At 40.7% G+C, this 25033-nt stretch overlaps 1 protein-coding gene across 2 annotated transcripts in view; it reads right to left on the bottom strand.

Annotated features, from left to right (window-relative positions):
- Positions 1-25033, bottom strand: part of NCKAP5 (NCK associated protein 5) — a 1001373-nt gene that overhangs the window by 89577 nt on the left and 886763 nt on the right. For both annotated transcript variants that reach the window (XM_055108553.2, XM_055108550.2), the window contains exons 13-15: positions 21087-24865; positions 20199-20376; positions 12964-13042 (exon numbers count right to left, since the gene is read on the bottom strand). In XM_055108553.2, coding sequence (XP_054964528.1) covers positions 12964-13042; positions 20199-20376; positions 21087-24865 — 4036 coding nt within the window. The remainder of the gene's footprint in view (positions 1-12963; positions 13043-20198; positions 20377-21086; positions 24866-25033) is intronic.

Here is a 25033-nt window from a genome sequence, read left to right as displayed (position 1 = left end):
GGGACCCTTTTGTAATTTGAAGCTGGGGGATTTATGGGACACAAAAAGAGTGAATTAGGTCCCTGAGCCACATGAGTGCAAACTAATGATTCACAATCTTCAGAGGAAACATTTTCCTCCTCTTTTTTCCCCAGCTATTGTTAAGACAGCGTTAAGGCTGAGTCAGGAATTTATTCCCAAAATCTTCCTCTACAGGTCAGCTTTGAAGTTACTGCCCTTTGGAGTCCAGCTTTATGCCGGGGAGGGGCTTGTGAGTCTTTGATCTAACATTTCACCCTAGTCAGGACCTTGGCTTTCATTATGTCAACAATTTAGCTCCTTAAAACCAGGTTCTGGGTAGGGTGAATGGTGGGGATTTGAGGAACGTTAAAGAACATGGTTTTCAAAGTCTGAAGAGTTTCCCAGGATATGAGACTTCCGGTGTTGAAACCAAGAAAGTCCCAGCACACTGGGACCACTGGTCACCCTAGCTCCAGGCCACTAGAGACTAGCGCATGCCCCATGGGCAAATGCTGGCTAGGGCATTCTCTTGCTCCTATGGATTCCGGCTTTCTTGCTGTTCCTAGCCTGTGATGAATTCTCTGCCTGCAGCTCAGCCATACATTTAAGAAAATACGTAGAATTTTATATTATATCCTATACTTTAGTAGATGTGGCATTCTGTGAGAGGATTTTGAAATTCTAACTTGGCACATTGCCAGATAAAAGAAAGTCCCTGAAGATTCATTCTTTTGAACTGAGCCCACATTTAAACATATATCATATGTCACATAAGAAATCTAGGATTTTGGCTTCTGGTGAAAAATGGGAAGACTTGCTACATAGGGCTAGCATTCTTCTATGCTGACAACTGGAGCTGCTTCCCTAGAACAGGTCATGTTCTATATATACCTCAAATCCCCATCATCACTCATGTAATATATGCATGTACATGTCAAGCCCAGCCTGCACCACTCATTGACCTGGGAGCTTTTTTTGAGTTTGTAACTCCTGGCCAAACATCTACAAAAGGGACCCTTGGACTCTGGTGCCTGAGAGGTGATCCAAGAAACATCTGGTCATCATTTAGAATTCTTGGGGGGTTATTTAACTTTATTTCACAGCTACAGAGTATAGTCTTGGTTTGGATGATGATTCCACTCCATCCTCGTCACGCTGCTGAGCAAGGCAGTAGCTTTGAGAACATCCATTTCCTCATCTTCAAATAGCGACCATCACACTTAACTTGCAGGGCTGATGTGAGGACAAAACAAGGCAACTTACATAAAACACCCAGGCCAGTGCCCAGCGTATAGAAAGCTCTTAATAAGGAGTAGATAGTAATGTAATATGCATGATTGTCTCACTTTATTCATAATTTTCTGTCACATTGGACAGCTTTCAGGTTTTTGCGCTGAGGCATACTGCTGTCTGACTTTGTTTTGACCCTCACCTACTCCTTACTATGCCATAAGTTACAAACACAGGCTTATACTTACTTTAAGTGACTTAACTGCCTTTTGGGAAGTTGAAGGAACTGCACAAAATCGGGTCTCTGTATAGCTAGTTCAGTTTCCCCAACTTTGTACTTTAGAGCAATAGGCCTTGGAAATGGGTGGGGAAAGGGCAAAACTTACTTAATATGTCTCACTGTTGCCTGTTCAGTGGGGCCTTTCCCCTTCAGGTACCTGGGTTAATTCACGCCACCTCGTAGGGCTGCAGGTCTGCCTCTGGCTCTGGCAGCTCAGCTTCCCGATCTGTAGCACATTACTCTTCTCTTTCTTAAACATCAAATCCTTCCTTCTAGCACTTCTCAGTTCCATGGCAAGAAAAGGTACCAGCCCCATGGCTCATTCTTTTAGGGTCTGGGGGTACTAATCTGAGAAACACACGGCTGCTATCAGCCAGTGATGCTCACTGTGTGCCTTTCCGGAGATCACCTGTATCATAACAAACCACTGGGGACTTTCACTCAAAGGAATTGCCAGTGGGTGGGAAATTCAGACATATTGTGGTAGGCTGGTATGAGAGCTTTTTTTGGTAGGGAGTCCTTTGGCAATCCTTAAATATTCTTGGTTGTCTATCCTTTCATATGAATACATGATTCTATTTATCACAGCACACCATTGATCAGGGAAGAGTGTTTCATGAGGAGGAAGGTGACTGGTGCGTTTGGTTGGCTTAAAGATAAGTGAGAGAAAATGAAGAAGTATTTTACTGTAAAAGTCTAAATATGAGCATCATAGTGATCAAAAGTGACGTCTTAACACATAGGTCTTGTTTTGATAATCTCCATAGTCTATATATTGTCTGTAGGGCTAAGTTCAAATATCTAAGCTCAGCTTTCAAGGTCTCTACCATCTGGTCCCATCCTACAAATCCAACTGTATCTGCATCTTCTCTGTGCTCTAGCTAAACTGGTCTTTGCAGACTCCCCTACCCTCCAGTGTGCCATTCGCCTTCCAATCTCTAGACCTTTGCTCATGTGGTTTCTCTTGACTTCAAGGACATCTTTCCTTTTCTGATGAGATTCTATCCCTTGGGACACTCTGCTGCACATCAGAATCACCTGCGTATCTTCAAGAACTACAAATGCTGGGCTTCCATCCCCAGACACTGTCATTTAATTAATATGGGGTGTGATTTTGGTATCAGTATTTTTAGAGGCTTCCCAGGTGATTCTGATGTACTGCAAAGTTTGGGAAACATTGGACTAAATGGCAAATGCTCTTAAACTTCACTGTATTACTCACTTGCACTTGCCTTTTTCCGACAGACAAAAGCCAATGCTCCCAGTTCCACTAAAGCGGGGCTCTGCACTCTGCTCTGTGCCATCAGATGTATATAGAACACACGTTTCTCTTATCAGTGATCACAATGCATTTGAATTATCTATTTGCTTCTCTGCATCCTTGCTAGACTGGAGTTCACAGAGGGCAGATACTATGTCTTATTCCTCTTTGTATGCCCTGAAGCTGATACAGGGCGTAGTTTGCAGACAATGCTTAATATAGGCTTGTTGAACTAAATAGAATTTAGCTCCCTGGTGCAATCTATAGGAGTAAACATTTTACAGGAGTGAAAAAAAAATTTTACAGGAGTGAAAAAGCCATACTTTTAACACTGTAAGTCCATAATTCTCTCTCTAGTGAAAAAACAGAGGAAAGGAGTCATAGACTAGGATTCAGTATGCTCATAAATACAGAAACATCCACCAAAGCTTTATTTGGTGATTGTCCCTGCTGGTGAGAAGAAAGCACTCACAAGGAGCAAGCTGACAGTAAAACCAGAGAACCAGCCAGGAGGGAATGAAAAACATGGAGGGTGATATGTAATTTTATAAGCACAGGGCTTGGGTTGTAGTAGGCAGTCAATGAATAAATATGAATATTATTATTTTCAGTCCTTGGTCAGAAGATATCACATGGTCCTGTTTTCATGGGCCTAACTTCATGACAAACAGAGTTTACATTTCAGGTTGCCTTTGCTGGTTGCAATCTCTCCCTTTTGAGTTTATCACTTATAGTTAGTTATAAGTGGGTGAACTCAGTGCAGCCACAGTGGACATTTCCTTGCCCAAGCTACTAATCTACAGTACCTTTTAAATGTTATTTTGTATGTCTGAAAATGCAGAAGTAAAATTATCCTGGCAAATATTACTACAGGATCTGAACCATACAAAATCACACCATCCTATTCCCCATCCAACCATAGGCATGATTATCTAAGTAGTTTGGTGCCAGTCTGATAGTAGCCAATAAAACAGTATCTATCAAAGTTATTGAGAACATTTGCACTTCCCACCCACATTTTGTTTTGATTATCTAAGTAGTTTGGTGCCAGTCTGATAGTAGCCAATAAAACAGTATCTATCAAAGTTATTGAGAACATTTGCACTTCCCACCCACATTTTGTTTTGATTATCAATAGCTCTTCCTGCCTACAATTAAGCCTAAATGTGTTAGCACACTATTCAAAATGTGACATTCGACTTAAGCAGCCTTCCGCTCAAAAAGCTGTGACAATCTGGTCAACTTTCTAAGATACACTTTTATTTTAAATATGAATGCCATTTCTTCTACATTAAATTTCTAAACTTTCTTCAAATCTTCTTGGTGAGGAAATTGGTAATATTCTTGAAATGAGACAGATAATTATCAGGACTTTAATTGATTGGCAGCTACAGTACTAGAAGACCTAATGTCCTATTTAATTTTAGGGAAAAGATAATTCTAGATGCATTGTATTCCACAAAATATTTATTTGAACATCTACGTAGTTTGTTGGTGACCAATTACGTATTTATTCATACATATGGTAGTGGCAAATTAATCCAAGTTCAACATCTTTTCTCAAAAAGTTACTCAAGGTTAACTGCACATAGAGCAGTGATCGTTCAAATTATGCAAAATAGGAACTATGCATAAATCACTGAAATCAATTACATCTTTTCTAACAACTCTTCAAATTTGTTTTCCTATGGATTTCTTTTTTTTTTTTTTTTTTTTTTTTTTTTTGAGATGGAGTTTCGCTCTGTCCCTAGGCTGGAATGCAGTGAGTGGCATGATCTCGGCTTACTGCAATCTCTGCCTCCGGGGTTGAAGTGATTCTCCTGTCTCAGCCTCCCAAGTAGCTATGACTACAGGCGCGTGGCACCACGCGCAGCTAATTTTTGTATTTTTGGTAGAGATGGGGTTTCATCATGTTGGCCAGGATGGTCTCCATCTCTTGACCTTGTGACCCGCCCGCCTCAGCCACCCAAAGTGCTGGGATTACAGGCATGAGCCACCGTGCCCGGCCTTTCCTATGCATTTCTTAAATGATAGTAAGAATTTGCATGTGTTCTCTTAGCACAGATCAACTGAAGTTAGGAGATAACCGTGGTAGGGGGCTGGCTGCAGGCTGAGATGCTAGATGTCCCTAATACCCATTAACTCCTTCTTTCAGAGTTAAGAGAACCTCTATTTTTTGCTGGACATACGGCTACCTTCCTCAAATAATGTTTCCTATCCTATGTGACCGACCACGCACTGGCCAATGGGATGTTAGCAGAAAGGATGGGGCAACTGCTAGGAAGTGTTCTTAAAACGATAAGCCATGTCCTTCAACATCCTCCTGCTTTTTGGAAAGTGGACATAAGGGGTGGTTTTTCAACAATCATCCTAGACCATGAGGTAACTTCGGGAATGAAAATCATGAGGAATGTAGGCTGGGCACGGTGGCTTACGCCTGTAATCCCAGCACTTTGGGAGGCCAAAGTGGGTGGATCACGAGGTAAGGAGATCAAAGCCATCCTAGCCAACATGGTGAAACCCCGTCTCTACTAAAAATATAAAAATTAGCTGGGCATGGTGGTGCGTGTCTGCAATCCCAGCTACTCGGGAGGCTGAGGCAGGAGAATTGCTTGAACCAGGGTGTTGGAGGTTGCAGTGAGCTGAGATCGCACCACTACCCTCCAGCCTGGCGAAACAGTGAGATTCTGTCTCAAAAAAAAAAAAAAAAAAAAAGAGAAAATCATAAGGAATGCAAACCATATGAGGCAGAAGGACAAGATAGGAGAGTCTGGCACTGCTCTATTAGCTTGGACCACCTCCCTCTGGGCTTTCATGTGTGACAGCAAGAAATTTCTATTCTTATTTAAACCATGGCACTTTACAGTTTCTTCTAGTCCCATCTGAACCTTATTCTACTGGTAGTAATGGTTAGAAAAATCCAGTCGTGGATTTAAAAATCAATGTGGTTTGGAGAATTCAGATGGTTGGATCCACATATGGATAACTACAGTTAGACATGTTCTATTAGGGCTTTGATACAATGAAGCAGGTCCCAGAGTTCCTTTCATTTTGATAAGCACCTAGATCTTGGGTCTTGTTCTCTATAGAAGTGAAGCACTTGATTCAAGAGCCTTTGAGATCTTCCCCTCTTTCCTGACCAAAGAAACAACCACAGCCATCAACATTCTGGCATTGGGCCAGGCATTCTCTCCTCTACTGGGTGAAGAAGCTGCTCTATTTGCTGACTTTCATTTGACTGTGGTGTAGAGATTCCTTGATAATAACAACTGTACATCATATGACTATTTTATTCTTTCTGTCTCTACCTAACTGCAGATGGGCACATTACCACTGTGGATTAGATACTTTCTGGCTGGATGATAAACGCTTATAAGAACAACGTCTGTGTTACCAGAATGGCCATTATAGATGATGCTCCAAACCTCCTCTGTTTGGCTTAACATAGCTTTGTCTCAATTCCTAGCCTTAATGCAGGCTACTTTTCAAAAGTAGGGTTTTACCACAAAACAACTCTTTTTTCCCCGGCAATGATTCTTGTGCAGTTCACTGAAGTAGGCTTGATCCTGTCTTTTCTTCCGCAACCCAAATTTGCTCAAACCAGTACCAAGTGTCCCAAACTTATAGATCCCAAGAGTTCTTATTCTTCTTTTTTTCTTTTTTTTTCCTTTTTGAGACAGAGCTTTGCTCTTGTTGCCCAGGCTGGAGTGCAATGGTGCAATCTCGGCTCACCGCAACCTCCACCTCCCAGATTCAAGCGACTCTCCTGCCTCAGCTTCCAGAGTACCTGGAATTACAGGCATGCACCACCACGCCTGGCTAATTTTGTATTTTTAGTAGAGATGGGGTTTCTCCCTGTTGGTCAGGCTGGTCTCGAACTCCTGACCTCAGGTTATCCACCCGCCTCGGCCTCCTAGTGCTGGGATTACAGGTGTGAGCCACCGCGCCTGGCCTGAGTTTTTCTTAACTATGAATAAAACTTTGCCTGAGTTCTTGTTACAAGACAAATATGTGGCCGAAAAAGGTACCTGTATAATCCGTAACTACACAGATGTGAGTTGGTTTACCACATTAGCTAGCTAAAGTCTAGGAGAGGATAAGGAATAAAGAAATGAAACACCCTGGAAAAATGGAAATATACTGGTTTATGGTGTTAAGTTACTCAAAGGTATTTACTGAGCACCTATTGTCCCTCTGCATGATACATTAGCTGCAGACAGGAGAGCCCCCTCTGGGGAAGAATGGAGGAAGGACAATAGATTGGGGTGGCAGGATGCTTTGGAGGCAGTATCAGTTTCTCAAGTAGGGAGAAGAGCACCTCACAGACAACTTCTCAGAGCTATCCAAGGAAAGTTAGAGCATCAGGGTTAGACCATGTCCTCTGTCATGCTACAGTCTGGCAGTAGGAACACTTCTGGCTCCTGCAGAAGAGACTAGGAGTACACCCAGACAATGGGGGAGGGTAATTAGCTCTCACGGAACCAGGGGTCACTGTGGCCTATGCCCTTTAGACTACTGGGAAGATCATTGTTTTCAACTCTTTTAAGTTGGTGGTAAATAACATGTATCTTTCACTTCATGAACACCTACCACACAATCCTAATAGGATTCAATTTTTTGTGTGAATCCTATTGGGTTCTGCTTCAATAATATTCTTCCCCAAATTCCTCGAAGGACATTTTCTCCTCTTTATAAGATTTTACAAATCCCCTGTTTCCTCGTAGGGAATTAATTTTTATTATCACTGGCTGATGTTTCCAGTACAAGACAATGAATGGTATTTGAATTCCTACTAATTGTTAACTCTAGTAGACAATTAGTACAATACATAGGGTAAATGCATTATAGTTAGATAGCAGGAAAGAATAATTAGAAATACAGCATTTGTGATCGTTGGTGTTAATACTTCTATTAGGCTAGGCTAGCCATTTGCTTTGTTTAGTCTGACATTTATGGGGGCAATTTTAAAGAAAAAAATGCAGTTGCCTCATTTTACTTAAGCATGAATCTTCAATTTCAATATAGAGCAGGTTTAGTTAATAATATCTTTTTTTTGTTTTTTTTTGAGATGGAGTCTCGCTCTGTCACCCAGGCTGGAGTGCAGTGGCGTGATCTCGGCTCACCACAAGCTCCGCCTCCCAGGTTCACGCCATTCTCCTGCCTCAGCCTCCTGAGCAGCTGGGACTACAGGCGCCCGCCACCATGCCCGGCTAATTTTTTGTATTTTTAGTAGAGACGGGGTTTCACTGTGTTAGCCAGGATGGTCTGGATCTCCTGACCTCGTGATCTGCCTGCCTCAACCTCCCAAAGTGCTGGGATTACAGGTGTGAGCCACCACACCTGGCCCTTTTTTTTTTTTTTTTATGAGGAAGGGTCTTGCTCTGTTGCCTGGGCTGGAGTGCAGTGGTGTGATCATGGCTTACTGCACCCTGGACCTCCCAAGCTCAAGCAATTCTCCTGCCTCAGCATCCCGAGTAGCTGGGACTATAGACACATGCCACCATGCCTGACTAATTTTTAAAAAATTTTTAGTGGAGATGGGATCTCACTATGTTGCTCAGGCTGGTCTTGAACTCCTGGGTTCAAGCAATTCTGCTGCCTCAGCCTCCCAAAGTGCTGGGATTACAGAGATCAGCCACTACGCTGGGCCAAGTTAACAATGTCTTCTCTTGTAATCAACTCATAACATTTTGATTAAACTAACATGATTACCCTTAACCATAGAAATGCAAACATTCAGATTCACAACTTTCTTGATTGTTCTCTGTCAAAGACATTAGTTAATATTGGTTAAAAGAACAACACATTTAGATTTGCACAGTTGCTGTTATTGGAAACATATTATGGTTATAAAATATTGCAAGAATATGTGACAACACTTAGGTTAGACAACATGAAGAACAGTGGTATTATCAGGGTGCAAAATATATATATTCTCAGCCATTCTTGTGGAATTAAGATAAACAACCATTTGACTTTGTTGAGTCTCATTCAGTCTTAAAATGGAGGGACTTTTTAGAAGGTCTGTGGAGAACCTATTGACTGGCTAGCCTGGGAGACATGCTCAGTCCTCTTTTCCCAGCTACTTCATGCAATGGAGGCTGGAAAGCAACATGCTAACTTTCCCAGCATCCTTTGCAGCTAGGATTGGCTGTATGATTCATTTCTCATCAATGTTCCATAAGATGTAGTCTATGGGGGAACTCTAGTGACGTTTTTAGCCTTCCTTATACTTTTGTCTTAAAGGTAAATGACTAGAGTGCTGGGAGTCAATTTGCAACCAGAGGCCACAAGCATGAGGACAAAAAGCTAGCATGATAATCACGGCCAAGTAAATAGATACAATGAGCCAATATTGGCTCCTCTATTTGGCTTAACATAGCTTTGTCTCAATTCTTAGCCTTAATGCAGGCTACTTTTCAAAAGTAGGGTTCTACCACAAAACAACCTTTTTGCCCCTGGCAATGATTCTTGTGCAGTTTACTGAAGTAGGCTTGATCCTGTCCTTTCTTCTCCAACCCAAATTTGCTCAAACCAGTATTGAGTGCCCCAAACTTATAGATCCCAAGAGTTCTTCTTAACTATGGATAAAACTTTGCCTGAGTTCTTGTTACAATACAAATATGTGGCCGAAAAAGGTACCTGTATATAAAGGGCTTTTGATGACATTGTTGATCTGCTACACATCTCTTTCATGTTTGCCTTCCTCCAGTCTTTTAATTCTATAAGATGATTTTATTAATAACTAATATAAATACAATATATATTATATATAATATATTATAAATTGTATATATATTATAACATATATAATAATATAGTATATATATAATATATGGTATATATACTATATATAATAATATTATAACATAATAACTTTATTATTTATGTAATGGATTGTCAGGCTTTTTTGTTGTCATTTACTTGTGGCCAGCAGTAGCTTATTCATATGGTTCTCCACCACTTTGAAGAGATACATCTGCAATGATCTGAACACCAAGTCAATTATCTATCAAAAACATGGTTCAAATGTCCTTCCATTAGAGTAATCTAATGCAGCACTATCCAACAGAACACTGATGAGGGAAACATTCATAAAGAACACATATGTTTATGTGATGAAGGAATATATGTGATCTATTTACGATATAGAACATACAGTCATGTACAACAAAATGAAGTGTTGGCCAACGACGAACTGCATACACAGTGGTGATCCCTTAAGATTATAATGAAGCTGAAAAATTCCTATTGCCTAGTGACGTCATAGTTAAACCATTGTAATGTCATAGTGTAACCCATTACTCATGTGTTGTGGTGATGCTGGTGTATAAAAAGCTATGTGCTTCCAGTCAGAGAAAAATCTAGCACATATAATGATGTATAGTACAGAATATTTGATAATGATAATAAGTGACTATTACTAGTTTATGTATGTACTACTATACTATACTTTTTACTGTTATTTTAGACTGTACCCCTTCCATTTAATAAAAAAAAGTTAACAGCCTCAGGGAAATTCTTCAGGAGGTATCCAGAAGAAGACACCGTTATCACAGGAAATGACAGTCCTAGGTGTGTTATTGCTTCTGAACATCTTCCAGTGGGAGAAGATGTGGAAGTGGAAGACAGTGATATTGATGATTCTGACCCTGCGGAGGCCTAGCTAATATGTGTGTTGGTGTCTTCGTTTTTAACAAAAAATTTAAAATGGGAAAAAAAAATTTTAATAGAAAAATCTTACAGAATAAGGATATAAAAATTATATTTTTGTGCAGCTGTACAATGTGTTTGTTTTAAGCTAAGTATTATCACAAAGTCAAAACGTTAAAAATTAATTGAAAAGTTTATAAAGTAAAAAAGTGACAGTAAGCTGAAGTTAATTTATTATTGAAGAAATTTTTTCCAATAAATTTAGTGTAGCCTAAGTGTACAGTGTTTATGAATTCTACAGTAGTGTAAGGTGATGTCCTGGGCCCTCCATTCACTCACCACTCACTAACTGACCCACCCAGAGCAACCTCCAGTTCTATAAGTGCCCTATACAGGTATATTGTTGTTTATCTTTGATGCTAATTGTTTTTTTTTTGAGACAGAGTCTCGCTCTGTCACCCAGGCTAGAGTGCATTGGCATGATCTTGGCTCACTGCAATCTCTGCCTCCCGGGTTCACACCATTCTCCTGCCTCAGCCTCCTGAGTAGCTGGGACTACAGGCACCCACAACCACGCCCGGCTAATTTTTTTTTTTTAGTAGAGACAGGGTTTCACCGTGTTAGCCAGAATGGTCTCAATCTCCTGACCTCGTGATCCACCTGCCTTGGCCTCCCAAAGTGCTGGGATTACAGGTGTGAGCCACTGCAGCAGGCCGATACTCGTATTTTTTTTTAACCTTACCTTTTCTATGTTTAGCTCTGGGTAGATAGACAAATACTTACCATTGTGTTCTAATTGCCTGCAATATTCAGTACAGTAACATGCTGTACAGGCTCGTAGCCTAGGACCAACAGGCTATATCATATAGCCTAGATATGTAGTAGGCTATACCATCTAGGTTTGTGTAAGTACACTCTGATGCTTGCACAACGTTGAAATTGCTGAATGACACATTTCTCAGGACATATTCCTGTCACCAAGCAACCCATGACTGTACAGAAGACAGGGCCACTGAAAATTCAAAATGTGGCTACTGTTATTGAGGAAGTAAATTTTTAATTTTATCTTGCTTCATTAATTTAAATTGAAACAGCCAACATGTGGCTGGTGGTTATGGCATCAAGCAGCACAGATACAAAGAATTGCTACCTACTAAAAAATATTTGAAGAGATTCCTGTAGTTCTCTTAGAAAAAATTCAGCTTGTAACTTTATATATATTATTTCACAGGCCCAAGAACACCTCGTTATAGAAAAATGATGACTCAGCAGGGCTTTGCACAATGTCATGTTTGAAGGCTGTTAAACAATATTTAACTCGAATATTAGCTAACTAGGCAGAACTGATACCAATTTAAGCATTTTACATTGACAACTATAATAAAGGATGTCCTTTTGGAATAATAATCTTATTCAGACTACACTCTTTCAGCTGTTTGTTAAGACTTTTGTGTTCCCAATTACGAATGAAAAGAATAATAATGGCATGCCAGTCTCATTAAGCCATGGGGGTACAACAACTCTCTCAGACAAACTATAAATTATCATTTGCACAAGACCGCTGAGTATGCTAGAAAATCAGCCACAAAGTGTGCCAACATGGCACCGAATAGTGGGAGACTGAGAGTAGGCAGCTAAAGATGCCCCCAGTGAAAGGAGAGGAGAAATGGATACTGATTATACTGGACACTGGGGATCTGTGGGGCCGTCATATACTGGAGCATGGTATTCACTACTGTCTCCTACACCCAAATGTGACTTGCGGAAGTGATTCCATGATGCCTCAGTGTCTTGTGTCAAGCTAAATAGTCAGCACGCTCACATTCATGGCTATATTTAGAGCCTGAGGAACAACCACTTCCTCAAGTGTCCAGGGTGGCCTGGAGGAGCTAAAGGTGCCACTTCTTCTATCTCTTGACAAGGAATGCAGTCACAGGCAAGTTCTCCATCACTGGTTACCTCCAAGCTGCTGTAAAGAGGTCAGCAAAGTTCCTGCGTGCTGGGAACTTGAGTTCCTTCAAGGTTATGCACAATTTTAAGACGTGGCTGACAAGCTGAACTTATTTCAGAGACAGGACTATCTATATTCTGAGTTTTAACAGAAATGATGTAAAAAGAGAGTTGAGAGTTTTGGCAAACCGTATTTTCTTATTCTATATTTGCTACTATGTGTAAAACATTCAATTTATAAAATATTTCATTTAAGAAAGCCACCACCTACACTTCTAACCACTAGGTGTTCTTGAGATAATTATAGAAACTGGATTACTCAGTATCACTTTCATTTCATATTGACAAATACTTCTCATCAGTTTGCTTTGCATTCTTTTGGAAATATCTGTTTTCCTCATAGGTGCTGCTTTGACCCACTTATTTTATGGTAACGTCCAATGTCTAAGGAGATAATGGCAACCATGTGTGAATAGTTAACACTCAGTCTTCATAGAGGGACATGGTCTCTAGGAATGTACCATATCTGGAAGAAGGATACATTTAGAATAAGTCTCCATAAAAGACATATGAATATGTGAATTTTTACCTATGATGTGGCTCTGAAATACAGAATCTGCAACTGCATCGTCTTCATCCTCTTGCAAGTTTTCATTTGCCTCTTTTACCTGCAGGAAGAAGAAAATGATGCAAGTTCTTATTTGTTTTATTAAAAAGATCCTTTTGCAATCCTCAGAGTAATGGTACATTCTATAACAAATATGTGGGCATAGGTGTGAGTGTTTGCATGTATATACATGTGTGAGTATGTATGTATACATATAACATATATTTTTTTCATTCTACTTTTCTGCACTCCATCATTTGGCTTTATTACAAGTTTTAATTATAGGAGCTTATTTTCAGACATATAACCTCATTTCTGAAGGAGAGAATTTACAGGGTATCTAATTCTACACAAAATTTTAGAGATAACAGCTTAGCTTGTTAATAATTAATGAAATCAGTAACACAGGGCTGTTAGGAAACGTTAAAGTCTAACGAGGTATAATTCCTCCAGAGTCAGTGACTTCCACTGCAAGTTATTTTAATAGGAATAAAAATATATACTTTAAATATACTTAGGTCTGCTGGCTCTTTCCTGGAATGTAACTTAAGAAGATAATTTTTTTTCATTCTTTCCATAATCAAAGGAGATGACAATGATGTATGTATGATCAGTGAACTAGAGCAGTGAGTCATTTATCTAGATTTTTTTTTTTTGAGCCAAAAACATTCCCTCTTATATTTCAGTTGGAAGGCCCAGGCGCTAGATTGGGCAGCATCAGATGGAACTCTACACAGAATTTAATGAAGTCCCAGTATTTTACAGATGAGAATTCTGAGGTCTAGGAAGTCTCCTTAAAGTTGGCACAAACGCAGTAAGTGGCAACACTGGCATGAAAGCCCAGGCCCCCTACTTCCCAATCCAGTAGCAGGAGAAGTAATAGCATCATCAGCAATACCGACCACAATAGAAACAGTGAACACTTACATACTGGGCAGGTGCTGTTTGCATGTAAGATCTCAAAATCCTTACAACAGTGCTATGAAGCAGGTGCTATAGTTAGCTTTATTTTAGAGATGAAGACCCATCCCAAAGCAATAGAGAAGGTAATTGTCAAAATGGTGGAACTGGGATTTAAACGCAACAAATCTGACTCCGGATTTGTGTTTACTGGGGGGACCTTTGGTATTCTCAAATTTTCCACTTGAATATGCCTGTGTAGACTTGGACTCAGTATCAAGACAACTTAGGGTTCTAGAGGTAATGGCACTACATAGCTCTTTTAAGATACATTCCAGACAGCCACCTAAGCAGCCAATGATAATAAAGTGCAATGCAATGGGTGTCCCGCTTAGGCACGTACATTAGAGGTTGCCAGTGGATTTGCTACAGGGCTTGAGCTGAATACCAAGAAATTATTATTTTATACTGTCAATGTGAAAGTCATATGGCTGAATACTGACCTTGAGCTGTATTTAGCTTTCTACTTTTTGCCTCCTATTTTTCATACTTAATGGAATAAGACCAATTATTTACATTTTATGACTGCAGTTTCAATATTAGAATGTAATTGGTGCTTAATCTGTACCATGCTGATAGCCAGAGATGGTAAACTCAAGAGAGTATGTAAATGGCTAACTCAACACTGGCAAGGACAGATCGTTAAGCGTTCAGTATCAAGAGGCCATGCTTCATCACTTTCTTTCCCCTTCAGCTGTCTAATCTGTGGGCATTTCCCTGTTTGTTAGCAGCTCCACAGGAAGAAAGTCAGAGAATGAAAGAAAGCAGGAAAAAAGGGTTTCATTAACTGACCGTGTTCTAGCAGCATATATTTACAGATGGCAGGGAGGAAACACACTGTGAGTATGAGAAAGACCAAAGTACTACTTATTTGCCTTCCAAGGTTCTCTTTGCTCAGGGATCTGTTTGTGACAAGGTGACCCAAAGGCCCCCAAACACCTCAGTTTCCATTAATAATCCACTGGGAGCCTTTTATCCTCTTTTATAGAACAACAAGGAAATCATATTTTCAGTTTCATATCAGCTCTTACGGCAATATGTCCCATATTTCTTGCACCTGTTAATGTAAAATAGTATTTCCTTTGGGTTTTTCCAAATTTATACATTTTAAACTCGCAGGGGTGCCCTCGAAACCTGTTGGACTGTGAGTAAATCATCATCTCTGCTGGCCTGTGAAATTCTAGATGAAAGAACCAAATAATTAGAACAAAGTTTTCATCTTACAGATAAAGAAAAAGGAGCTTCAGAGAGGGTTAATAATTTATTCAAAGTCATACAGAATTTCAGTTATAGAACAGGCATTCCTGATTCCTATTCATTGCTATAATTCAATTTTTCAGAGTGCCCTGTCCTGTTACAGCTATCCTTTCCAGACCTTCCAAAGAACTACTCTTTCTTAGTGTCTACCATTTAGATATGAAGGCAATATTCCAAGTATCCATAAACTATATTTTAAGAGTAGTAAACATTTTTCATGCATGTGTGTGTGTATAATTCTCTGCTTCCCTTCCCTACTGTTCCTTACCCGTTCCGTGCCCCTTCTCCACCTCCTTTCTCTAATTATCATATTTAAGAAAGAAAACAAAAGCTACTGCACAGTCCTACCTGTCAGCTCCTTGCCAGAGGCATTCCAGGGCTTTATGTGCTTAACCGCAAACACTAAATGTGGCCTCTGGGGACTTATGAGAAGAACTGAGATGGTGAACAAGCCCCCTGGCTCTTTCAGCTCTCCTGGGCTGGATGACCCATGAGGGGCAGATGACTCACTGGGGGAAATTGTGAACTTGATGGGAATGGATGAAGCAGCAGCAAGAAAATGGAAAGTGGGAGAGTGCTTTAGAGTGCCATACTTGTCAATTCTAATTATCCATACAAATAGATTTCAATGCAAAGTGGTGAGTAATTAAAAAAAATCCATTTGCCTATGGAAATGAGGGGCATAATTTATTTTGGCAGCAGATTCCCCTTGCTAATTATATTTTTCATAGGATGAAATTTAAATTAATTTTCATTCTTGATCCCATAGGAGCTGGATGTTGGTGGGAAGTTGTGGGAGTTTTCCCGGGAGTAAGAGGGCTGCCAGGTCAAGCATTTGCCAAAAATAGGCACAAGTGGGACAGTCTCCATGTGGGAAAGCACTGCAAAGAATGGGAGAGTGAACACAAAACCAAGAAGTCTGACAAGCGTTTGGTTCAGAAAAGATGTAGAAGTGTAGAAATGTCCCAGTCACTGTTGCCATCCCAGGAACAGAAACAAGTCCATGTCAGTTATGTCCTATTTGGTAAAAAGTAGAAGGTGACTCACAAGCAACAACCATGGGCCATTTTTGGTTTAAGTTACTTGTCAGTGCTTTGGGTGTCTTCTAATGATTTATCTCTAACTCTTGTCCATCTTTTGGGGCTCTGCAGTTCTAGTTAGGAACTACTCCAAACACCAGTCTGCAACAGGCAACAATTAAATATCACTGCACTTCTATTTTATTCACCCCTGTTTCTAGGAAGGGCAGGAAGAAATGTGCCTACACGAGACACAGGGGGAAAAGGGGAGAAAATAATTCACCATTGACATAATTGATATAATTTCATAATTAAACCCAATTTTATATCAATTCACCATTGATATAATTTCATAATTAAACCCAAATTTGAGAACATCCTTCATTTGGAGTTCTATATATATTTCTTCCCTGAATCAACCTAACACTAACGGCTTCCCAAGAAACCAACATTTTGATGTCAAAGCTCATTTGAAAAGGAAAAGAACATAAGTGAGACAGGAAATAATCCTGGGAGAGAAAGCTCCTGGAAAGCATAACCTTTGGAAAAGTTACTAATTTAGAAAACTTTGCAGGCGGAGGGCAAAATATGCATGTTTCTTATTAGCATCAAAATACCATTTAGAATAGAATTTTTCAATTAAGGATGTTAAAATTGTAACATTTCGCAGAACTTAATAAGATGATAACAATTTGTGTAATTATTGTACTATTTTCTGCCATTTTATCACCGTGGTACCATTTTAATGGGATAGTATTTGATGCTTTTTTATTAGCAGACATGATTTTTTTTTTTAGACTATGTGACACTGGGTGAAGAGAATACCCATAATTTAAATTAAAATACCCATACTAAAATGGTCATATTAAAATGGTTCACGATGAAGGTATATGATCTCATTAATTTTGTTAATGATTTTTATTTTTGTCCAGTGATAGTTAAATAGGAGCCTAGAGCTGTCTTTCTTTGAGACTTTTCATTTCAGAAAACTATCTAAATCTACAGGAAAGAAGAACTTGAAACATGTAGCAAGTATAGTGTACCTCTTTCTGACTTACTGACTTAATACCAAAGCCGTCTTTCTAGGAGATGCCTTTTCCCTATTTTATAATGATTTTATATAATTTAAATAAAAGTACCAAGTAACATGGCCCTTATCTAAATTACACAAAAATTAGAGCTAAGTGGTCTATAAACAATGGCAGAAATGGGGATATAAGCTTCTAATTAAGGCTCTGAAATAAGAAAATATTTAATTCAGACAAACATTAATAGGACTTTTAAACATATTTTAGAATGTTTCTAGCAATACTAAAAATGAATATGCAGTTACTAGTGAACTAAGCGGAGGTTTGCTACACATGTGGATTTGTTATATGTATGGAAATAATCTATTATTATTATATATTAGAATACTAAAAATGCCTTAGGACTCTCATAACTATATATAATCTTAGTTTGTAAAGAACAAAAGATGGTGGTATAGTATGTCATAAGGTTTCAAACAGTGGTTTTATTTAGAAAAAGAGTGTGATATGTAGTGCATTGCATATAGACATTGTTTTCATCCAAAATAACTGCTATGAAAACAATTCTTTGCAACACACTTTAAAATAAGCAGACAGTGAATTTACCTTGAGCCCTAGTGGGGGGAAATTCTCTTCAACTCTGAATTTTAAAAGGTTCATGGGTATTCACATCAATGTGCTGTGGTGTTAAAATACATCTCATTTTGCATCTAATCTCCTTCCTATATAGGCTGATAACATAGAATAAATGAGTTTTCCCTCCTATTCTTGTACCAGTCACAAAGGAGTCTATAGCAACGTCCTTTGTGAAATTAGTAATTTTAGCCCAATCCATGCTGATGATTATGGAGATGAAACAAAAAGCACTGCATTTTACATTTAAAAAAATGACTAGCTGGTCAACTACCCAGGTTAATAACATTTCTCTGTATGGAAAAGCTTCTCAGCATGACTAATTTGTCTTTCAGCTAACTGGAAAAATCATCATATGGATTATGTATATGTGGGGTCGTTAGGGAATCTTTGTACTTCACAGAAAATAATTAGAGTGTTTCTTGCAGATATTCTGGAAAGACCAAAGGACCCTGTGAAAGACTGCAGATGAGAGAGGAAAAGCATGGCAAATAACCTTAGCATTAGGAAGTAATAAGAAAATAAAAATGAAATTGTGAAAGCCAAACATAAAGTCTTTTTGTTTTTTTGGTACTTCTGTACAGTGAAGATATACCCTAGGCTGTCAGGACCATATTAAATGGGGCATAGTTAAATTGAGTGCCTCTGATAAGGGGCTCTGCCAGGCTATCAAAGTTTTCCATCAGCTGGATTGAATTTCCAGCATATTGCACATTTTCACACATTCATTCTCTCTTCCTCCTTTCAGTGACACCACAAGGGCAGCCTTAGATATGCTTATAATTTGTGGTTTTATAATGCAGGGGACATCTGTGTTTTCAAAGAAGGGATGATACCATGGAAGCCAAGAGCAGAAATGGGATGAGGGAAAGAAAAAAAAAAAACTTTTGCAACGAACATAATCTGCATATAATTTTGGAGAGTTTGTAAAAAAGACCTTATGGCTCTGTAGAGTCAAGAGCTATTTGAATAAAAAATTTTAAACATCCATTTCTCTCAAATTAAAGTCTGTGGAACTTGAAGGAAATCTAAACATCAATAAGTATTTATAGCTAATAATTAATAACTAATAATGTCAACCATGGTCACTTTAAAATCTCCTCTACTCTTGAATGACCCCAGAAAATAATGCAGGGAAATATTTCAAGTTTTCCCTCAGAAAATTGTAGTATGTCCTATATTTTAATAATCTCTTTATTAGAGTACAAAAAGATATGGATATAGTAATTCCGTAAAGAGAATTTTTTTGTGTTTAAGTGCTCTGGAACTTGCCAAAAGGAACAATGAATACTATCAAATTATTTACACAAGTACATGAAGAATGTACAGAGAGTAAGTGCAATTTAAAGTAATTTTAAAACAAAAATATTAACTGAAACTAGTACACCCCAGGAAAATATAAAAATACTCTTTCATTTATTTTTTATTTATTTTTTTGAGAAGGAGTTTCGCTCTGTCACCCAGGCTGGAGTGCAGTGGCACAATCTCGGCTCGCTGCAAGCTCTGCCTCCTGGGTTCATGCCATTCTCCTGCCTCAGCCTCCCAAGTCGCTGGGACTGCAGGCGCCCACCACCATGCCTGGCTAATTTTTTGTATTTTTAGTAGAGACGGGGTTTCACCATGTTAGCCAGGATGGTCTCGATCTCCTGACCTTGTGATCCGCCCGCCTTGGCCTCCCAAAGTGCTGGGATTACAGGCGTGAGCCACCGCACCCGGCCTTATTTTTTAATTTTTAAAAAGAAGGCTACTCCCTGAGTTCTGGACCTCACAATAGACTAAATGATAGGGAGCCAAGTTCCAAAAAAGATTTCTTAGTCTTAATAGCCTCTGTCTAAGTTGCATGAATTGGACATACAACTTTCATAAAACATGAACAATGCTTAAATCAAATCATCAAAATAGGCAATACTCTCTTAAATTGTTTAGCACTTTTATTTTTAAAATCATGTTCATTCCTTTTTGGTTGCAGGTGATGTTAGAAATAATCATCAAAACAAATTTCCAGCCCAGTGGTGTAATTTGAAGATGATACCAGTAGCATCATTTGCCTAGACTCACTGCGATTATACTCAACGTTCTGAAAACAGCTGGGAAAAGCAGCATTTCCTGAGAGCCAGGCCCACTCGAGGTCCAGCTGCCAGCTCTCTGCTGCAGTTGTCACCAGGATTTCGCTCTCTTTTTACAAATCCTTTTTCACTGACCTTTTCTTTCCCCCAGTTGCAATCTCTTACCCATACACTTTCATTAGCAAACGGTAGAAAGACCCCAGCCAGAACATCTCAGATTGTAGCACTTGATACCAGGATGGTGGAGCACTTACCAGGGAGTCTTTTGGTACTTCCATATCGGCTTTGATTTTCATGTTTTTCTTGTGGTTTCCTTGAGTACTGATAGAGCTGCCGATGAGACAGGAGCCCTGAGAACTGCCCTTTAACACATTCCTGCAGGAAGCATTACTTGATCCACTTTCTGTCTGTGGAGCTGCTTTCTTATCAACTCTGCAGGTAGAAAGTGATTCCTCTGATAAGTTACCTTGCTCCTTCTTCAATCACTCTCCTTTTCCCAATCTTTTTAATATTTAAAGTAACCTCTTTGTAGCTCTTTGTCTTTAAACCTTTGAGGGATAAGGGTTTCTCATGGGCCTTGATCAAATCTTCAAATATTCTAGTAGCATGTCAATTTAGATTTGACAATATCATAATGTATTTTTTATTTTTGTGATTTCTTGTGGAGAGGGGCAAAATAAAAACCACTGAAGAGTGATTATTAACTACATTTTTAGCTTAAGAGCAGCAAGAAATATAATTATTTCTGGAAAGTTTCCAAGTATATGTTTGCTAGGTATAATCAATGAAATCGGCATGCTTTAAAACGTATGTGTAATTTTCTTCCATTTCACGCCATCTGGGTACATTCATAGCTCCTAGTGTAGGTGGAATTGCTATCAACCCTGATAAAACTTACCATTCTTTAATTTCAAAGACCATTGGTTTGGTTAACAAAGTAACATGGACTAAATGATCATTTTATTGCTAACTTTTATTTCATTGTTTAAATTCTGGCTAATGTATAAAAGACTGCTACTATTCATTTCTGCCTGTATGAAAAAACATGCTTGACTGGCCTTTAATGCACAGGAAGCAAACAACTCTTTTTAAGGTGGTGGAGGGACCCCTCTACATTGCTACCTGCTTTTCCAGTGAGTTACCTGTTCAAGAGTTCCGTCATGAAGGTGTCTTTCGTTGAACATGCAACAGGGCTGTGTCTATTCCTTGGTTCAATCTTCAGTTGGTTGTAAATGTCTTGTGGTGTTCTCTGATTATTTTTGCTTTGTAAACCGCCATCTGGATTATCTGCTGACTTGGTGTCCTTGATAAGCTCATTTTCTGTCTCACACTGTAGTTCAGGCTTCTTTTTCTCTTTTTTTCTTTCTGATTTTAGTTGTCTGTTTCCAAACCCCAAGACTTTTGCATCTTTCTTTTCTACTTTGGTTTTGGAGATGTCCATTTTCCTGCTACTCAGAGCTGGAAGTCTACTCTTCCGAAAACCAAACCAGCTGGCAAAAGAAGGCCCAGGCTTCTGCTTTGCTTCCACAGAGGTGGGCTTTGTTTGCACTTGGCCCTTTTCCACATTTTCCTGAATGCACAACATGACCTTTTCTTCGATTGTGGGTGAGAGGGGGGCTTCTGAACTCACAGCATCAGTCGCGGTTGCAGAGGCATCTGGATGCCTTCCAGAAGTTTCTAGCTTGGATGTACTGCTTATTTCAAAAGTGCTTGGATGCTGAGTCCTCCCTGGGCTCTGCAGGGCTTCAGGGCAGTCTGTTGGGGTGGGTGGGCACCTGCGGCGGTCACTGCCTGGTTCCCCAAGTACAGCCACATTGGCACTGGGGCACTCTCCCTGGGTGAAGGCCTGCTGGTCTTCCTTTCCAGGTGGGATGAGGAGTCCCTCAGACTTTGGAGGGATCCTCAAAGGCAACTTACTTGGGCTCCCATGCTGACTGCTGAAGCTGCCTGAGCTCCCCAGGGAGCCCTGCCTGGAGGAGGGGTGCCCCGAGGGCCTCCCAACACTGGGGAGACTCTCCAACATGGGAGCAGAAGGGGCCTTGTTGGGAGAGCTTTCCGTGGAAGAGTTCTGCCGGGTAAGAGAATTGCCTCTCTCGGCGGTATTGGTAATGATCTGAGTTCGGACTTTGCCTGACCCTTCCATGGGGGGCGTAGAAGGCTTGTCTCCTGAGTGTGTACTGAAGCTGTGGCTGCGGGCTTTGGCGCCATTCATACCCAGAGCTGGTTTTAGGTGTGGTTTGCTGGAGGAAAGGGATCTTCTCATGGATCTATTATCTACCCCATCCCTTCCATCACTCCCAGGGATGCTACTTTCCAATGGCTCTTGTAGTGCTGTTTCCAGGGGAAGCCCATCAGCTAAATTGCCCTGTGCTTGTGAATCCGGTAGGGTCACATTTCTTTCACCCGCTGTGATCTCCATGCTTGCTGGATTCTTGGAGTCCTCTGGCTTAGACTTGTTCACAGCCACGGAACTTTTGGAGGCTTCATTTAAACTGTCTTTTTCATGTTTCCCTGGCACGGTGGAACTTTTCCTGAGCAGCTGGGGAGACTTCATGAGCACTTTGAGTCCCACTGGAAGGCGAGTTTTCAGTCCTTTCTCATGAGCACTTTGACAACCATGAGGGCTGTTATGGCTTTTGGCGGGTGATGAGGACGATGAGGAACTGCTGACCTGAGATGATGGTGACTCATTTACCCCTAAGAAGGAAGGCTTGGGGGGTGTGGAGGCGCTATCATTCAATTGTCCTTTTCTCCCTGGAGATACACTTTTGGAGGACGTCATTTCCAGTGGCTCATGGGTTGAAGGAGAGATCCTGGGAGTCTGTAATCCTATGTCCATTTGTGGGGTCCCAAGTGTTTGGCGAGGAGAGGTTTTGGGGACACCTCTCTTCGGAGAGACCTTTGGAGGCCCCAGAGCCATTACGGTGAAGGAGCTGGAGGGGGCATGAGCAGGGAATCGGGTTTGAATGACTGCTTCTGGGGAGGGCATAGGGTGAGTGAAGATAGGCTTTTTGAAGGCCACAGAAGGTTTCTTCCTCTGCACTTCTGTCGTGGCTGGATTAGAAGAAATAACCGGAGCAGAGGTTCCTTTCAGCAGCGGTGATTTGAATGGGGTCCTTGCTGTTTCACTGGGGACCCTGGTTTCGGACTTGGTGGATGAAGGTGCTGGTGAATAGTCATAGCTGGGCTTGGCCAGCAGGGAGACGGACCTGCCTGGAGGGGGCGGAGGGGAAGGGGATTTCGCCCCTGCCTCTGGCCCAGAGCCACAGTGTTCATCCCTCGTGGGGGGCTCTCCACTGTCACTAGACTCAATGGCAGGCCTTGACCGTGACCCTGGAGTCTGACTCTTGGGGCACTGGACCCAGTCCCTCCTGCTGGGCATCCTGGAGCTGTGCGGAAGTTGGGCGGGATGTTTTGGAATGTGTGGATCTGGTCGTAATTCAAAGAGGGGCCCTGAGCTCTCAGTCTTCATGAATCGTGAGAGTTTCCCAGGAGCTAAGGCTGGTGATTTTTCAAGAGTCACCAGGCCAGATGAAGGGAGTAGTGTGGTGGCTTCGGGCTCCATTAGTTTTGATTTCTGAGGTGAAGACTTGCCCCTGGCAGGTATTTTTGTCAGATTTTGCTTTTGATAGATGCCCATGGGCGCCGAAGACCTGGAATTACTCTGGCATGAAATATTGTGTGTTGGTTTGACCAGCTTTTGCTGCTGAGGATTTTGTGTCACTGTCCTGGAGCTGAAAGATTCAGTGGACACCCTGGGAACGTTATCTACATTATCTTTTGGAATGTTTTTCTCAGTGTCCTCTTCAGACCTTTTAAAGAAAGTATAGTCTCTTGCAGCAGCTCGTGGCTGTAAACAAGCAATTCCCTGAGGTAAAAGCTCAGTATGTTCTGCCTTGGGTCCAGTAGGAGTTGAATTGATGGAAATCTCATTTCTGGTAACAGTGACAACCCCAGTCTGGTGAGAGCTGAATTCAATGGGCTCACCGTCTTCCGCATCAAATATCACAGTCACACATTCTTCTGAAGAAGTCCTTTTTACAACTCTTTGCTGCTTAATGAAACTAAAAGTCTTTGGCCTAGTCTCTGAAGGGATGGGCACTTGTTTTTCCTCCTCTTCAGGAGACCCACATAGAGATTTTCCAAGCCCCACAAGGACATCCAGGTTCTCCACGGACTTATCGGTGTCGGCAGCCAATGACACGTCTGAAGGACTTTTCTCATCACTGCTCTCTATGTGCAGCTCATCAAACGTTTCATTGTCATCAGTGTCTGAAAGCTGGAGGTTGAGAGCCATGCGGCCATGGCCTTGGCCCTGTGGGCCCCTCTCCCTCTGTACCTGAGGCGTCTGCACACTTGGGCACAGCTTCATCTCTAAGGGACAGCTGCTGGTGCAACTTGTCAGCTTTTCAGGACTTTCCTTGGGATAAACTGAGGATGTGCCTTCCAGAAAGTGTTTTCTGTTTGTCTCCCAGCCAAACAGACTGTCAGAAACACTGTGGGTTAATTTACTGCCATGTGGCCTGCAGCTCTGGTTTGGAACTGCTTGGAGCAATGCTAAGGTGGAAGGGTCATCGTCCGCATCATCGTGGGAATCTAGATCATAAACAAATGTCTTGTGGGGTTCCTTGCAGGGGCTCCCCAGGTCAGCTGTTTTGCAGGGGGGATACTCCTTGAGGCTGCTACTTCTAATTCCAGGAGAATATATTCCTTCATTCGAGTTCATGCAATCTTTATAACCCCATTTGGTTATCACTGATGGGGGTTCAAGTAACACTTTTCGCTTCTGTAGCTTTCTTAGCCCTTCCAAAATGTGGCTTTCCTTGATACGAGTTGGAGGTAGTTCATTTGTAGGACTAGCAAAGCCACTTGGGAGCGAAGAATCAATACTTAGCCTTTTATCCCAGTTTTGTGATGATTGCTAGGAAAGAAAAGTAGACATCAGAAATGATTGAACCATGTAGATCACAAAGATATAAAAGGAAAAGTACATCATGGGACTTAATTTGTGCTAGTGGTTGGTAACTATTCACATATAAATGCCTACATTAATTAGCTAATTAATTTATTCACAAACTATGCAGCAAAC

This window comes from Pan paniscus, chromosome 13, assembly GCF_029289425.2.
Source record: "Pan paniscus chromosome 13, NHGRI_mPanPan1-v2.0_pri, whole genome shotgun sequence".
Lineage (NCBI taxonomy): Eukaryota > Metazoa > Chordata > Mammalia > Primates > Hominidae > Pan > Pan paniscus.
The sequence above is the reverse complement of the archived record's forward strand: the minus strand, read 5'-3'. Positions and strand labels throughout refer to the sequence as shown.